The 18272-nt window shown below is 39.8% G+C and overlaps 1 protein-coding gene across 1 annotated transcript in view; it reads right to left on the reverse strand.

Annotated features, from left to right (window-relative positions):
* Positions 1 to 14179: 14179 nt before the first annotated feature.
* The window catches only part of Myb (MYB proto-oncogene, transcription factor), a 40328-nt gene continuing 36235 nt past the window's right edge, over positions 14180 to 18272 (reverse strand). Inside the window, exon 17 of the mRNA XM_033763160.1 lies at positions 14180 to 15124. Coding sequence (XP_033619051.1) covers positions 15008 to 15124 — 117 coding nt within the window. The 3' untranslated portion in view covers positions 14180 to 15007. The remainder of the gene's footprint in view (positions 15125 to 18272) is intronic.

Consider the following 18272-nt stretch of genomic DNA (forward strand, 5'->3'; position numbering starts at 1 on the left):
ATATATATAATATATATATATATATATATACCTAAAATTTAAGTTATAAATTAGACATAGCAGTTAACTGCCACAATAACAACACATAAAAATTATAACAATATAGTGTAATAACAGTTATTTTTAACATATGTTGTTTATTTCTGGAATTTTCCATTTAATATTTTTAGACTGTGGTTGCCTTTAAGTTACCCAAACCACCAAAAGCAAAGCCCATGGATGGAGGAGAATTGAATCTTTATAAATATAAACTTCTATTTATGTATCCCAGAAAGAAAGAATGAGAAAGAAGAAAGACTTTACATTTGATGATTGTTTGTCAGTGCCTTCCTGCTAATGGCATCATTCTTATTTTGTCAGGCACACTTTAAACTTTAGGGCAGCCTCCAGCTCTCTGCCTTAACTGCAGCGTGGTTTTGGCCTGGTGAGTTTTCCTGACATCTGATTCTCAAGAATAGTCAGTCATGCTTCCCTCTCCCCTTTAAACTTCATAGTCGTATGCTGCTGCATAACAGCTTACCACAGATCCTACAGCACAATGCATGAGCTCACAGTTCTGTGGTCAGAAGCATGAACACTTGGCTGGGCCTTTGAGTTAATGGTCTCCCAGGGATGAAGTTTAGTTGTTGACAGGCCTGAGCTATCTTCTGGATGCTCAGGGGATGGATTTGCTCTTAAGCCCCTCAGGATGCTGACAGAATTCAGTTCCTCATGGTCAGTTAGGACTGAGGTCCCCATCCCGCTGCTGGTGTTGGTGGGAGGGTAACAATTAGCTTCTAGAAGTTTCCCTGTGGCACTTGTGCAGGGCCCATAGCATACTCAAAGCCAGCGATGGACATTTAACACCCTTCATGCTCTAAATACATCTGGCTTGCTCTTGTGCTGCTCTTTGGAGAAAATCCTCTACTTGGATTTTTAAATTTTGCAGTACTGGAGTATAATGTCTATACTTTCTGTTCTTTAAGTTCTGACTCTAGGTGTATAGTATTAGTACTGGTTTAAAGAAAAATCCCCTCTCTTTTAAGCATCATCAGTCACATATACCTTTCCAGAGAGGAGGAAAGGGGAAAGGAAGAGTTAAGAGTTGGCTTCACCCTACCTGTCTCAGGGAGTTAGAGACACCTGCACACCTCCTTCCTCTTTGGGCAAGCTGTCCTGAGCTACTTTTTTTTTTGGTTGTTGTTGCAGAGGATCAAACTCAGGGCTTTGTGCTTGAGGGGCAAATTTTGCAGTGCTGGAGATGAACCGAGGACCCTCCACATGTTAGGCAAATTCTCTATCACTGAACTACCCTTCCAGCCCAAATGCTCTACTTTTAAAGGACTTGACTAAGTCAGGCTCACCGGTATGATTTCTACTAAGTCACCTGATGTAGAACTTCAGTTAAATCTGCAGAATTCTCTCATAGCAGTGCCAGAGTGAAATAACTAGGACGCTGGGATCTTGGAAACAAGGGACCATTTTTATTATTCTATCACAACTACCAACTCCAAACCACTTCACTCACTTTTTAGTCCCGTATGAAATGTGGACACACTTATACTCCAGAGCTGGTACCAGTATTTTCTCCTAAGGAGACTTCAGCTTTGAGGGTTACTTTATGTTTTCTCTTTGGATTTTGTCTGTTTATTATCTTATTCTCGGTGTCAAAGTAGAAGACCTAGAGATTCCTCCTCTTGTGAGGCTAAAAATTTTTCTTAAAAATATATTTGTTGAAATTTGTACAGAGCCTACCTATGTTGTACTGAAGAACATTTTAGGATGGAGTCAATGTTGAGGATGGAGTCTACTAAATGAATCAATGTGTATGTTTATTGATATATCAGTGATACAGCAACAGAATGGACACCAACTACAAATGTCCTATAGATATAGGAGACAGTCCATTCTATTAAGTATTATGGGAAATATAAAGTACAAAAAGAAGAGCTGACATAAAAATTTTTGTGATGTTCTGGCAAAGATGAAAGCTACTTTCAGGGGTACCTCTGCCTTCTGAGTTACATCCAATTTTGATGATTTCACAATAAACCATGATGTGAAGATATCAGTTTTATGACATCAAGAGACTCAGAGACTAGACCCGAGATTATCTGTTGGTATATTCTTCTCAATCCCAAGTAATTTTATAAAGTATGCAGGTATCATCACACTAGCTTTCCATGTGCTCACAAGATTCTTTCCTCCTAGGCCTCTCACCGTGGACGGGCAATCACATCTACGTTCAAGATGAAGCCATGTTGAGCCTTCTAGTGGTATCTTTCAGGGTAAAATACTTTACTAGATTGCAAAAATGGCTATAATCATTCAGCTTCCTCTGCTGCGAGACTGTAGCTCTTCCCTTTAAATTAGGGAATCGAAGCAGGCTTGGTGGTGCATGCCTGTAATGCCAGCCTTCTGAGGAGTTGAGGCGGGAGGATCACAAATTTCAAGTCCACTTTGGACAGTTTAGAGAATTTGCAAGATCCTGTCTCAAAATAAAACATTTGAGGGCTGGGGATTTAGGTCAGAGTTTCTGCTGTCTGCCTTACAAGCACACGGACCTGAGTTCGATCCCTGTACCAAAAAAAATTTTTGAAATAGGCTGAGACTGTAGCTAGGTGAGAAGGTGCTGGTTAAATTCCAACTAATAGACACACACACACACACACACACACACACACACACACACACGCATAAATAAAGAAGTGGAATCAAGGGTCCCTTTTCTGATGCTCAGCAGATCTTGAGTCTTGCTTTGAAAGCAAAACAAATGACACTGAGCCTGCTCTGGGCCCGAGTTACCAGACACAGCACACTTTTGCCTTCTCCTGGGAACTGTACTGAGCCACTGTGTGAACAATCCCACGTAACCCATGCAAGCAAATCCAGAAGCTGAGCTGTCTGCGGTTACTTGAGAGAACCTAGCTGAGGTGAGCAGAATCAGAAATTCACAAGAAACAGGGAACGGCTGTTATCTAAAGACACTAAATTTAAGTTGCTTTGCTATACTATCATAGTTATATTTCTCTCTAGGAGCAGGTGAAAAGGGCAAATCTCACTCTGTTTTTCATAGCAACATTAAACTTGAGAAAATTCTCATAGGAACTTTGCAATTATAACACAATCCATTTGTTCTACCGATGTGCAAATTATCTTTCTGTAATAGTACACACTAATTTTGTGTAATTAACTTAAAAACTATAGTTAGAAGCCACAATATTTCCATTTTTGTTCTCTAAGAGGGGGAAAAAACCTACATTAAATGTGTGATGAGTTTTAAAAGCCAAAAAGAAGTTGACTTGAGGGCCTCTAACCTCTTAAAAGGTTCTAGTGATGCCTCACACAGAACTAACTAAATTTTGAGAGACCTGTCTGAAACAAAGATAACAAAAATTCTTATTCTTTTACATAACTTCTTTTTGTAAATAATGTTTCTAAGGTATTTTATCACATATGGAGCATCTGCTATAGTTTAATGTTGAATGTTCCAAAGGTTCAAGTGTTAAATAAAAGCTCCACCCCCAAGGTGACAGTCTTGGGAGGTGGTAGAACCTTTGAGACATGGGGTCTAGCTGGGGGACCCTTAGGTCACTGGGAGTGTGCTGTAAAGGGTGTTGTCGTGGGATTCCCCCGCTCTCTCCTCGCACATCTTGGCCATTTTGTTCCATCTTGGCTCTTTTGTTCCATCACCAACAGCTTTTGTCATGTGTGGCCCTGTCATAGGCCCAAAGCAACAAGGACACCAATCATGTACTGAAGTTTCCAAAACTCTAAGTCAATATAAAGTCTTTCTCTTTATCAGTTAATCATCTCAGGTATTTCAGAATAATGACACCAAGCTGACTAACAGAGCATTTAAATCTTATAACTTTAAGATGTGGATATTATTGCCCCTACCCCTCCATATACCATTTTACACATAAGAGAACCAAGCCTTTTAGCGTCCTCAGTGTAATGGAAGGGGCAGAGCATGATCCTATTTCCATCCAACAACACCCGATACTTTTACCATGGGTTAATAAATGATCAGTGGCTTGGAATATGACAGTAGTTTTCATATAAGGCCTTCAAAAACACCGATCACTTCTTGTACAACATTTACCTTAAATTTGGAAAATATTGGGCCAGGGATTTAGTTCAGTGGTTCCACCACCTGCCTCAGAAGCGCAAGGTCCCAAGTTTGATCCTGGTACAAAAAAAAAAAAAAAAAAAAAAAAAAAGAGAGAGAGAAAATGTTGAGTGGAGAAATCATTAGTTTATATCAATCAGTTATTTAATCTTTAAAACAAAAATCACCTCTGAAGTCTTTTCTGCCTATTCAGCTTTCATGTGTTTCTAATGTACTGGCCTCATTGCTGACATTGTATTTACCTTTCCCCACAGTGTGCTTTAATACAAGTACTTTAAACATTCAGAAAAGTTGAAGTTTAAAGCCAACGCACATACACTCACTGCCTGGCTTCTCTGACTAACACTTTATACTTGCTCAAGCACATCATCCATCCATCTCCCACCCCTATCATCCACCAACACAGATCAGCAGCCCAAGACATAAGACTGTTAAGCAGATTGTATTGTGAGCCATGGTTTTCGACTTCACCTTGGCACCAGCATCTACAGACAAAACCACTGATGATCTCAAAAGTCAATTTCAAAGGAACGATGTCAAAGAAAGTACCAACTGCAGTCAGTTTCAAAATGACTTGGGTACTCTCAATGGAGGCTTTGCCCATCTGCTCATAGAAAGGGTTGGCAAGAATGCAACTCCTGCCCACTGGGCCAGAGAATGTTCCTTCACTGAACCTCTAATTCTGAGTCATAGTTTGGGCCTTTTTCTTTTTTTACTCCTAGAACTTCCCTCTCAGTAATGATATAAACAAAGCTGAAGGGCAAAGAAGGGAATACTGCACTTACAGGCTACAGAATGGAAGACAGGATAAAAGCGAAATTCACCGAGAACAGACGGCTAGAATCACAAGTGTAGTGATGAAAAGAATAGAGTAACTGCAAAGAATGGTCCAGCTAGACATTAGGAGGAAGGGTAGTCGCTGTGTGCTACAGAAGCCTGGAAGTAGAGCCCTATCACTTTGAAACTATAGTAGAGCCCACATAGCCCTACAACTGATTTTATGGCCCAAACACAGGCTCCTGTGCTTCCTCCTACTCACATAATGGAGGACCAGTAACCAGTATTATAAATGAAGGTAAGTCTTGTGGCTCAGAAAGCCCCCGGCATTCCAATGTACTGTATACTGATGGTGCACAGAGTGAGGTGAGTTTTCTTCCACTTGATTATGACTGCTGAGGGTTCTCCATAAGAGAATAAGGATAAACTGATGCTTTGAAAAACGTCAACACCTCTGAGGGAGGACTTAGAGGAAAGCAACTGGAAGATGGAAAGAGCAAACTAGGCAGGGACTTAGGCAACTGTCTCACAGAAGGGTCAATAAAGAAGAGGTTTTTAGGGGCTAGGATTTAGCTCAGTGGTTCTGCCACCTGCCTTGCAAGCTCAAGGACTCAAGTTCGATCCCCGGCACCAAAAAAAAAAAAAAAAGAGGTTTTTAACCACCAAAATCTATTTTTGGTGTAATGCCTTATTTGTGGACTTCACTGAGGACAAGATCACTCAGAACTTGGCCTGAGAAATGCAGGCCTCTGATAATAGTTTGAAGGAAAGAGTAAATGAAGCCCAGGACAAAAACAATCACATCAGGTGGGTGTGGTTGAGCACACCTATAATCCTAGCACTCGAAATGCTGAGGCAGGAGGATTCCTGGAAGTTTGAGGCCAGCCTGTGCTGTATAGTGAATTCAAACCCAGCCTGGACTACTTAGCAAGACCCTGTCTAGGAAATAAAAATCCTGTCATCCTAATTGCTACGGGGATAATAACAATAGCAAGAGATGAATGGAACCTTGGAGGGAACACTGCTTATAGTGGAAAAAGCTATGAAGCCAGCGTGGCTGGGAGGGAAGACTTCTTGGTGTGATTGGGCCATCAGAACTGCTGTAGTAACCCTATAAAATTCTAGCTCTCTATAAAAACTCAATATTGTTCTGCTGAAACCATTTGTTGCTGTTTTTGTTGTTGAGATAATCAACTTAATAAAAAAATTTGATTTTGATTTCTGAGGTTTTCGCCTATGGTTTTTCTTTTGCTTTGTTGCTTTGTCTCTGTGGTGGCCCAGGACACGAGGCAGGAGAGGCTGTTCACCACACAGCAGGTGGGAAGCAGAGAGGAGGAAGGGGCCCTGGTCCCAGTATCCCCTCCCAGGTGTGTCCCCCGTGAGCCTACTTCCTCCCACTTGGCTAGGGACCAAGCCATTAACACAGGCTTCTACGGGCGTGTTGGTTAGCATGGTGCGTCAACTTGGTCGGCTTTGGAGTCCACCTTGGTGGCTGTCATCGCACACTTCTGTGTGCACCTGGGTGCATGTGGGGTCTATGTCTGGTCCTTTGCTCCTTCCTTCTACACTGTTCCCAGCTGCCATAAACTAAGCAGTTTTGTTCCTCCACACCTCTCTGCCTGTCAGTGGATCATAGACTGAAGCCCTGTGCAAATTAAACCTCTACTCCTTTTGCTTGTGGGTGTTAGGTACTGGGTGCAGTCACATGAAAGCTAACGCAGGGGGACATTCTAGACCCAACCTACAGCACCCTAATTGTTTGCTATAATTGTCACCTTTTTTTAATCAAGTTGGGAGGAGGCATCCATAACAGCCAGCGTGTCAGTGTTGCCTAATGATTTGGGTAGCCTACTGGGTATCAACTATTATTTTGTGTGTGTGGTGCTAGGGATCAAACCCAGGGCTGTATGCTTGCTAACATGTACTCACTGAACTCTGTCCCTGTCACCTCTACTACATTTAAATACTAATCAACCACCTAGGGAGACTTTCTAAAAATACTGATGCTGGGTTCGTCCTCTAGAGATTCTGTTTCAGTTGGTCCTGGGTGTGACCTGGGCATTAATTTTTTTTAAAGCTTTTCAGGTGATTGTAATACAATCAAAATTGAGAACTACTGAAATAGTTGGAAGACTACAAAATGAAGAATTAAAACAAAACCCACCAAAAGAAGTCAATATATTGGGTTGTCACGTGAAGTTGCTGTTATTTGTAAATCAAATCCATCAAATGTTGTCAATTTCATAGAATTAATCTACTGCAAGTTCTTCGGGTTTTCGGGGGGTACCAGGGATTGTACTCCGGACCTTGCGCTTGTGAGTCAGGCAGCAGAACCTCTGAGCTAAATCCCTGGCCCTCTACTGCATGTTGTCAACTCCCAAACAGAAGTAGTTATGGTGTGTAGCCCACAAAAAGGCTCAGGAAATGGAGAAACCATAAATTCAATTAGTCTGCTTAACTGAAGCTGAATCTATGTTCTTTGCCACTAATATTCCTATTGTGGTTTTTGATCGTTTTTCTTCTAGGGTTGGGATCATAAACTTTTTCTGTAAAATGTTAGATAATAAATATTTTAGGCTTTGCAAACCATATGGTCTCTCTTGCAAGGACTACTTTTGCCATGAAGCAGGAATCCAGCCTCAAACAACACAGAAATGAAAGAATGCAGCTGTGTTTCAATGAAATGTATTTACTAAAACAGGCAGGGGGGCAGATTTGGTCAGGGGTTATCATTTTCCCACCCCTGATCTAGAACATTGATTTTCCAGAAGAGTCTTAGGAAGTAATTATAAGTTTAGACTTCCACATGATGATACAGCTGGCTAGTTAACATATGGTAGAAGGGCTTCCACTTATCGGGCAGCTTTTAAATGTCATAGCTGAGTATTGTTAGGTTCCTTGGACTCCATTTAAGCAGGACTTTTGAGGCTTGAGGAGGAGGACTTTGGAAGGGGATCCAAAGTATGGCAACTCCCTCTACTTTAAGGAATATGGTTATTAAATAAAAACAAATATAAAATAGGCTTCTTTGGGTGGTATCAAAGGAAATACTGCTCTGTTTGTAATTAAATGTTGTTTATGTATAAAAATGTATATGAGAAACACACACTTGTTTTGAATTCTGCTTTGTATTGGAAGCGGCCAATAAATATTTGTTGAATAAATGAATGAGTCAGTTTCTAATCTGAACAAATGAATAAGTTAGGTCTGTTTGGGACCATTAAAGAACAGGTGGATAGATTTACATTCTTTAGAAAAATGACCAAATACAAACAAATCGTGCTCTGTACTTAACATCTGCCCCTAAACTCAGGTGATTGGTTAACTTATAAGTTCATTTCAGGGGCTGTTTTCCAGAAGAAAAACCTCACAGTTCTCTCCTAAGTATTTCAATGTCTGTGGGCTACTGAAGCTTTCTTTGAATTCTGTCTTTGATCTGAGGACCTCTGTGTGCTTTGTAACTATATACAGGATTAAATACTTCCTCCATTTAAGCAGAAATCCCAAAGCACAGAGGTGTAAAGTGACTTGAACAAGGGTTTTCGGCAAGTTGATTAGAGACTGGTTTAGAACCAAGAACTTCTGAATGAAAATATTTTTTGTTTTGTTTCCATGCTTAACTTCTTGAGAGATACATACTCCCTTTGGATACAGCATGTATGTATAAGAAAATGACATTACAAAAGAGGTTTAGAATATTTGAATAAAATTATACTTCCCTACATATTGTAAAATTCAAATAAAAGGCGATCAATCCGAAGACCAAGGTTAGTTTAATGACCAACAAATGTAAATATAAGAATTTTGGGGATTTAAAACAAAAATCTTAGAGTTAGGGATTTAAGGTCTTTCCAGTCTACAGACCAATGGGGATTTTAGTTAAAAATTGTAGGCACCACAGGAATTGAAATATATTATGAATGTTTAGATAGAAAACACAGGATTGGATGGACTAAAAGTCTTTTTTCCTAAGGCACTGTTCTTTTAGCATGGTTCTCTCACCAGATGAGTCTGAAGAGGTCCCCTAAAGTGGGAGATGGGGATTCAACCAGCACATCCATGGGGTAGGTGGCTTCCACCAAAGAAAAAATAATTTTCAAGACAAGTCAGTAAGAGGCATAAATAAGTTTATTAGGCAAAAATTTTAAAGTGTACTTAGCAAGAATAAAGTGAAGACCTCCCAGAGAAGAGAGCCTTTGGGGGTGTCTGATAGAGGATGTGATCTAGGATGTGTGTTCCACCTGTGGGTCAGGTTGCTGTTGAATGCAAACCATCTACATGGTTTGAGGCTGGGATATGCTGCCCTAATAATAATGTTGCTTCCATAGGGATGGAGGTCTGTGTGAAGAAGCACCATTTATAGGTGAAAAGCACAGCTCGGAGTCCAATTTACAAGCTAAATTATGTCTTTGAGACTCTCAGGAATATTTTTTAGTACATTTTCTTGAAGGGAAAAAAGGCTTCAGTAACTTTTGTGTCCTAAAACCGCAGTTTTCTTTCAAAGTACAATTTAAAACTTCCAATTTTTCTTGTCTTCTTTCTACCTATCATTGTTATTATTTTGTAAATATTCTACCTAAGTCCCCTCAGACCACCTGTGTTAGACTTACATGGAAGCCTGTTGGTGAAATATTCCCAAGTCTGCTCCTGACTTATGCATCCCAATCCCTGAAGGTGAGGTTTAAAAAAAAAAATCTCCATTTTTGTTGTTTTTTGAGACAGGGCCTTGCTATGTAGTTCAGACTGTCTTCGAACTCATGGCAATCCTGCCTTGGCCTCCTGAGTGTGTGCCCTGCCACCTCCACCTCAACAAAAGGCTCCATTTTAAAAGAATTCTTGAAGTGCTTCTGATGTTCAGTCTGAGAGCCTCTGGCTATAAGAATGTAATTGGCATTGAAGAGTAAAATAAAATATAAAATGAAGCCAAAAATACCTTCAAGCACAAATATTGGCAGATGCCCGAATGGGCAAATATATCATTGTATTAAAATATAATCAAGGATTATTCCACTTTTAAAAAGTCAGTAGAATACTTGGTTTTTGAAAATGACAGGGAAGGTTTTAAATGAAGTATTTGTTGAAAATGTTTTGCTCTTACAGGAGGAAAGTGTTTTATGCAATCAATTCTTCCTGAACTAATTACTTTATGAACTATAAAACGTGAAAATAGCTTTTTATGAGCTCCAGATACAAAGACTTTTTTCATTAAGATTTTCTAGGATTAAGGGACTTTCTTTTCTTTTGTCCTTTTTTTTTTTTTTTTATTGAGAATCAAACTCAGGACTTTGCACTTGCTAGGCAGGTGCTGTGCTGCTAAGCTACATCCCCAGCCCTTTTTTTGAAATTAAGAAGCAATAGGAAACATACTATGTAAAAAAACAATATGTGGATAAGAAATTCAGACACTGCAATCATCTGTCCTTGAAACCCAAGGTTTCATTTTTATACTATCTATGAAGGATTATTTCTACAGATAAATACCAATGAATGTTTTTCTTTCCTTGCCTTAAACTATTCAATGGCTCCCCCATATCTCTAAGGACAAAGTTCAAACTCAATTTACCTGGCTCTCCAGCCCAATTCCTCCCCTTTCTCCAGGTTTTCCTTTTAGTTTCTCAACACACACTCAAACATCACCTTCATGAAGGAGAGGTGGGAAGGGTAGGGGAAAGGAAATAAGGGAAAAGAAAAAAAATATGAGAAAATAAAAAAATGGAAATAAAGTATTTGTAAATAAGGAAGGGAGGAGGGGTTGAAGGGAGGGCAGGGACAAGGGGAAAAAATGAGAACCAAGTCCTGTCATGTAAAGGTACAAGATCCCAATGATGAATGTAACTGTACTGTATCCCTAAAATGGACCAATAAACTCAATGAGGAAAAACAAACAAGCAAGCAAACATCACCTTTATTCTCACTGCCAGAAACCTTCCCTTCCACTCCCTCCTTCTCTAGCAGCAGGGAGCACTTACCAAATACTGTGTCATTACTAATGATATAATTACTGACATGGAAGGAAAATGAACACATGTAAGTTACAGTTGGGATTACAAACCAACAAGTTTATGGAAAATTAAGCCCTACTGCTTTCACATACATTAAGACTGATCATATGTCGAGACTTACTAGGAACATTTTAAGAAGACATTAAAATTTGAAGTTATTTTTAACACAGAGAACATACAATCTTGTCTTCATTTTTCCAGTGCCAGATGTCATGGTTTTTCTATGACCTCAAGTCATTATGGTGTCCTAGCTAATCAACAGGCACTACAATATTTTGTGGGGATAGAAGAAGGCATTTACTATCTTATGGAATTTTCACAACACCCAACCACCATGAGTGTACTTTTATCATCTCCAATATAAGTAAATTATAAGTAAAATGTAGTTAGGGAGATAAAACTCATATAGTCACAGAGCAGGTAAAGAAAAGGCAAAATTGAAATCCAGACTGGTCAGACTCCAAAACTAATTTTCTTTTGATGAAGAAATGCAGTGACCCCTTACTGGAAGACCCTGATAATATCTAAGATTCCTTCCAGCCCTAACCTTGTCTGATTTATAAAGAAACAAAGAAGTCCTTTCCTGTACATCTCTCACACCTATCAGTCCCATCTGGAGCATGGGCACAAATTAGTATTCTCAGTGTCTCTGCTGTTCTCTGAATGACACATGTAGATGCCAGCTTCGTGAATAGGAACTCAAAGGACCTTTCATTTCATTTCGGATTAGTGACCTATCCAATTTATTTTACTTCCTCAATTCCTCCCGTAGAGCACAGCATCACTAAAAAAGACAGACCAGGCTCTTCTGCCATGTGAAATACAGCAAACAGATGCCTTTTATGAAACCAGAAGTGGACCTTCACTAGACCTTGGCTGTGACTTTCCAGCACCCAAAACTAATAAACAAAGAACTTCAGCAATGAACTAGAGGCCTGGCCACTGTTCTCCTAAAGTGACTGTGTAGGACATTCACCTTGCATGTGGTTATGAATTAAATATATAGATGAGCACCCAGAGGTTGTTTTGTTTTTGTGTCCCAGAGATGGAGCCCAGTATTCTGTGTACCCACGCTCTCGCTCTCCTGCTGAGCTACACCCTGACCCTTTCATGGAGTATTTAAACTAGTTCTTTGCTCCCACACTGACCATCTTTAATATCTTATTCAACACTGAGATGATCTAAAAACAAATTATCTAAATTGTTCCTGGTTCTTGGCACATGACGTTAGCTGCTAGGTATCTGATTACTTTGATGAAAGCTCACTTTCCTGTGGTACCACTGTAAAAACTTGGCTCCATCTGTATTTACTTATTCACTCATTTTATCGCCAGGTGATAGTGTTCTTATGATAAAAACCCTCCAATTGCTGAAAACTTGTGCAACTGTTTTGCTATCTTTAATCACTTTAATATTGTTTTTATAGACATAAAAAATGATCAGGACAAATGACTTTTAGAGATACTTGTGAGATGAGTGTTAGTGTATTTTGATATAAAATCTAACTTTAGAGCCTTATTCATTAAGTTTTAGACTCAAGATATTGGGTTATATACTTATCAAAAAAATGAATATAGTTATATATAAATATATTTGTATCTGTGTACATAATACTCAGCTCATTTTTGTCATTAACTTAATGATTCTAATGTGACACTTAAACTTAACTCTGTAAGTAGCAATGCACATTACCATCCAGCCAGATGAATATGACACTTCACAGCATGTACTTCATTATGGAAAGCACAAGTAAAGTAAGTATTTGTATAATGCTTTACTTAACAAAAGTGTCATGTAGCTGGGTGTGGTGGTGCATGACTGTAATCCCAGCACTTGGGAGGCTGAGGCAGGAGGATCGCTGTGAGTTCAAGACCAGCCTGGGCTACATAGTGAGTTCCACGTCAGTCTCAACTACACAGTGAGACCTTGTCTCACCGCCCCCCCCCAAAAGTGTCATGTAGGAAAGAACTCATTTCCTAGATAAAGAAAAAAGGCTCAAACAGCTTAGTAACTTGTTCAAGTTCAAACTCCTAGTAAGCAGCAGAGTCAGCGCAAAACTCTAAAATGATGTCTTATCTATCAGAAGGGCAATGAGACAATGTGAAACAGTCTTAAAGACTGGTAATTAGGTGTAACACATGTTGGCTCTATGAACACCAACTGCATCGCGTGTATGAAAACTCCAAGTTAGAGATGCAACAGAGTGACCAAAAGAAATGAAAAGCAATTTATGTTCAAGGGATATCATAGCACCGGTAAGAGAAGACTGGGTTGAGACACAGAGCCAGTGGGGATTTGTCTGTGAGACGAAGCTGTGCTGAATGCAGGATGCTGAGATGCCCTAGAAGTCTGACCTTCTGGCTCATATCCATCCATATGTTCCCTCGTCCACTGGCTTTGGTTGATTCTGCCAGTGAAGACCGCTGGGTTTAGGTGGGAAGCAAAGTTAGGAGCTGCCCTTGGTTCCCTCCCTGTGGTTTCTAGGTGGCAGTGGTCTTGCAAAGGGTTACTGCACCTTCCAAAGGCTCCTGACGCCCATGACGCTCCCTTGTACCCGTGTGCACCCCATCCTGTGCCTACCTACACCCTGCCCACATCCTGGGTACCAGCACCTTTGCAAATAAACCATCCCATTCAAAAACTGCCGGACCCCTTGATGGCTACATCTTGGAAGTCTTCCCCACTGTTACGCTGGTTACTTTGTGAACTATTCACTTGGTTTGCTTGTTCTTTCATCACAGTAACGATTCTTGGCTTCTTCAGTGAAGTTCAGAAGGTAGACACATTTTTAAGAAAGGAAAATTCTTTGAGTTCATTCCGTTTTCTTAAAAGTACAACTATCATACACAATGACGAGAGAAGTCCAAAATAAGTAAAATAAGGGCACAGCTTTATTTTGCTACAAGGCAGTAAGTACACTGTCATCAAAGGTTCAGTGCTGGACATCTTGCACCAAATGTTCTTAAGGCAGAAACTCACTGTTGACCTCAGTCTTTCTTTGTTTTCTCCCAGAGGCAAACACAGGACTTGATTTTTTTTTCTCTCTCTCTCTCTCCTCAACTGCAAACACCGGACCCATGAGGCAGTTCTGATATCATAGACTTAAAAACCATGGGGATGCTGATCAAAGTCAGAACCCCTGAGTTAAAGAACAATCAGGCTGAACTCGAACAAAACATAGGACATCGACAACACAGATCTCCCAAAAAAGAAAGAAGTGCAACGCATGCTTTTATAAACCACCAACAACAAAAAAGGACCAAAAAACAAAAACACGTAACAACAAAATGCAAAATCTCCCAAACAACTTTTCCAATGTATTACAAAAGGAAAAAAAAAAGTATGTTTTTAAAAAATAAAAAAGTCTGAGATTCTAGTGCATAGTCAATTACCTAACACCAAGTTTCCTCTCTTTCCATCCAAGCTCTACTGCCCCTCTGATACTAGCAGCATGTCTACAGGCTAAGACCGTAGCAGCAAAACACAGTTTTTATTTGGCATTTACAAAATTAAATTACTGAATAAAAATATAATTTTTTATAAAACTATTTCATACAGTAATAATTTTTAAAGCAAGCTAACAAAAAACTCATAAAATAGTTGAGTACAATAAATGTACCTCCAATGTTATTAACCATCAACGAGCATTTACAATCTCCATTCATTGTTCCATGGTGTTTAGTCAACATTTATAGTAATGCTTTTACTGATTTTTAAAAATCTGCACATATGTTTAGTGATTGAGGAAAGTAGAATACTGGAGTACCTTTTTTTGTGTAAAATTTTAAAAAATACTGATCTGTTGGCCCCTCTAAAATACAGATAAATCATTTTATATATATATTTTTAAAAATCTGCTTCAAGATATCAACTGGTTACAAAATTCATTACCTAATAATTTAGGCAAGACTGCTATTTATTTTTTAAAAATCCTTTTTTAGTTGGGTGAAATCCAAAAGATTTCACCCAACTAAATGCACTTGGTGCTGCTCTCAACTGTTGTACCACAACAAAAATAGGTTCTTCTCCCAGTCTTGGAAAGTTTCATGTCGAGGAATGATATATCCCAAGTCAACTTGAAGTGTTCTGAAAACCATAATGCTTTTCTGGAAATGTCTCACATGACCAGAGTTCGGGCTGAGAATGCGTTCACATATTTACGAGTCTGAGTGGAAGCCGTCATCTGGTCCTCTGTCTTCCCACAGGATGCAGGCTCCCAGGCTCCACTACAAGGCTAAGGGGGAGGGGTAAGAACAGGTCAGACCGGGAAGCACAGACCGGACTCCCAGGGGATCCCCAGTCCAGCAGGATCAGTGTATGACACTGTGATACACAATAGAGCAGTGCATGCCAGGAAGCCTTCGGACAGCAGCCTCTCAACAACTCAATACCCAGAAACCCAGTGTTCTTACGTGACGTTACAGATCAGAAACTTTATTAGAGAGCAGGAAAAGATGCAGCCACATCTTCACGCTGGTGTCCTTTTTGTCTCTAGTAAGCAGTGAATAAGCATAATCTCCAGACACGTGAGATAAACTGTGGGCATTCACTAAGCAGGCTGGCGTGCTCCAGCCAAGAAGCTCAGCATCTGCTAAGCACAGTATATATTCTCCATAATTAATTTAGAAACATTTGTTCATCAGTGTAACTTATTTTTTGCAGTCTTGGGGATCAAACCCAGGGCCTCAGACACATGCTAGGCAAGTGCTCTATCACCAAGCCACAATCCTGCCTCAGGCCCCAGGATGGACTAATCCTTAAAGATACACTGGAAGGCATAAGATGGATGCGATACTAAAAGGATAGTATCTTGGTCCTAGGAACCCTTTAGACCATCACATACATTATCTCATTTAAATAGTAAAACTACCCCGCAAGCAAGGCAGGTCCATGCTGTCTTTAGTCAGAGCAGAAAATGGAAAGGTGAAAAGGGTGGCAACTCGCCAAGGCAACTGTGGAGATCCCTGGCCTATCCACTGCACAGTTCTAGCTCCCGCTGGACCTCCATGCCACCTAAACTAAAATACACAGTATTTATGCTGCACTTCAGTCCCCAGAGGATTTAATATGATTACAAAATAAATAGAGCAGAGGCTCAAAAGTGCAGAGAGCAAGATTGCGGGGAAATATATGTGAGAAAAATAAATAATATGAAGTTGGGAAAGATTTGTACATAAATTACATCATGAAGCACAGTGCCCAGGCAGATATCAAACCTGAGCTTTTCAGCAGTCACTGCAGACTGGGAAAAAAACATAAACAGGTATTGGTGCCTCTGAGGTCAATAGGAAACCAGTGGTTTAGGAGAAGCACCCTTCCTGTTATTGATACTGAGAAGAATTACTTTCCATGGGACGAAAGAAGCCTCCAGAACCTAGAGTACTTCAAGAGACAAATGCACAGGTGTCTCACGGCAGGTGGCTTTAATAGCTGACAATGTTGGGGCCCGGGGTGCCACCTGCATGTGAACTGGGATGGGACACCGAGGAATTGCCAGGGCACTGCCATAGGAAAAGGGAAAGAAAGGGTAGGGCTATACAGGCAGATGGAAAAGCTGGGGTGCAATCCAGGTGGCAAGGTAGCAGGAATGAGAAAGGAGGCTGCAATCTGTACACTGCTGACGGAATGACCAAGAAGGGAAACACAGTGGTCAAAAGACAAAGCCTAACAAGCCCTTTACATGTGCTGCTCACGCTTCTAAGAGTTTCACAGGTTTCATCTCATTTAACTCTCACTCAACACACCTGTGGCCCACGTACACCTGTGGAACTGCACCTATTGTACAGAGCAATTTAAAAGGAAGCAAGAATTAAGCAACATACTCCAGGCCTCCAAGCTAAGAAATGAAGGAGCAAAACTGTGAACTCAGGTGGGATACAAGAGCCATTATCCCCAAGGATGCTGCTTCTACTAAGGCTCTCGTCAGGAACAAAGCAAGTAACGTTATGGGAAACTCAGGGGCTCAGTCATCAGGGCCTTGGAATGCTGGAAGAAGCGCTGAGCACGAGAGGTCCGGTGATCCTGAATGAACACACCAAACTGGTTTGGTTGTGAGGCTTCCTTGCTTGGTAGTTGTAACAAAGTTCCAGTGACATTAAGTTTATAGTGTCATGTTCTACCTTTCATACAAAATCACCAGGGTAGTTACGGCATTCTTTGCAATAGCTCCGAATAAACGATGTTTCCCTAGATGTAAGCGTGTGGATTAAATATTTCTCTGGTGTATATCTGTCCACCCAAAATCCCTAGTTTAGTTTTACTGATTGCTTATATACTGTAAAAATTTCCAGCGCAGAACTGAAACACTTTATTGACACATGACAGTAAAGTTAAAATGTAATGTTATCTTTTTAACTACTGAGATAGGGTTTGTAGTCACTGTAGCACGATGTGACATAAAACTACTATTTCGGGAACAATTCTCTATGCTGTACTGCCTACTATCAGGTGCTATCCAGTGTTCAGTAGCAATGATTAGATACACAAAGAACAAAGAACGTGGATCTTAAGGGAAATGACAGTGAAACAGACTGAATATCTTAGTATCCTGTACCATATGTTGATTTAAAGTTTACACAGAAATACATACAAAAAGGAACAATACAAACATGAGAAAATGAAAAAAATGTAAACAAAGGCTTTATAAATAGGAAAGGGGAGAAGGGTTGAGGGGAGGGCAGGGGAATGGGGAAAAATAAGAATTAAAATATATTATGTAAAGATACAAATCTCCAATGATGAATGTCATTATATTGTGTACCTAAAATTACCAATAAAATTGATTTTAAAAAAGAATAATGCATACACTGAAATAAACGGAGCAGGGAAGAGAAGGAAAGTAAGAATGGAAGTAGAAGGGAGATATAAGCAAGAAAGGATTGTTTGTTTTTCTGTGATTAATGATTTTTCAACTTAGCTGGACTTTAATTAATTTCAAATAAAATTTCTAAACATATGTAAGTGTTTTAAGATACTACTGAAAGGGCCGGTCGTGCTGGAGCACGCCTGTAATCCCAACACTCAGGAGGCTGAGGCCGGAGGATCACTGAGAGTTTGAGACCAGCCTGCGCTACATAGTGAGACCCTGTCTCAAAAAAGAGATACTATGGCAAAATAATCATATTTGCTTTTACTAGGCTTCCTAGAAGAGTCAAGTTCTAATCTTTTGTCATGTAAGCCTTAGGTTGACACAGAATTTCCCAAGTCTATTTAGGAGAATCTAATGCTGAGTAGTATCAGTTTAGCATAGCTTCAACTTGAAATGTAATTGTGATTTTAATAGTTCCCCAGATGGCTCGTCACTTGGTTCATGTTTGGCTCTTCCTCCAGGACCAGATATTTAAAATATCAATATAAAGATGGAATCTTTTTTTTTTTTTTTT

This window comes from Fukomys damarensis, unplaced genomic scaffold (genome assembly GCF_012274545.1).
Source record: "Fukomys damarensis isolate Sample0158 unplaced genomic scaffold, DMR_v1.0_HiC HiC_scaffold_14, whole genome shotgun sequence".
Lineage (NCBI taxonomy): Eukaryota > Metazoa > Chordata > Mammalia > Rodentia > Bathyergidae > Fukomys > Fukomys damarensis.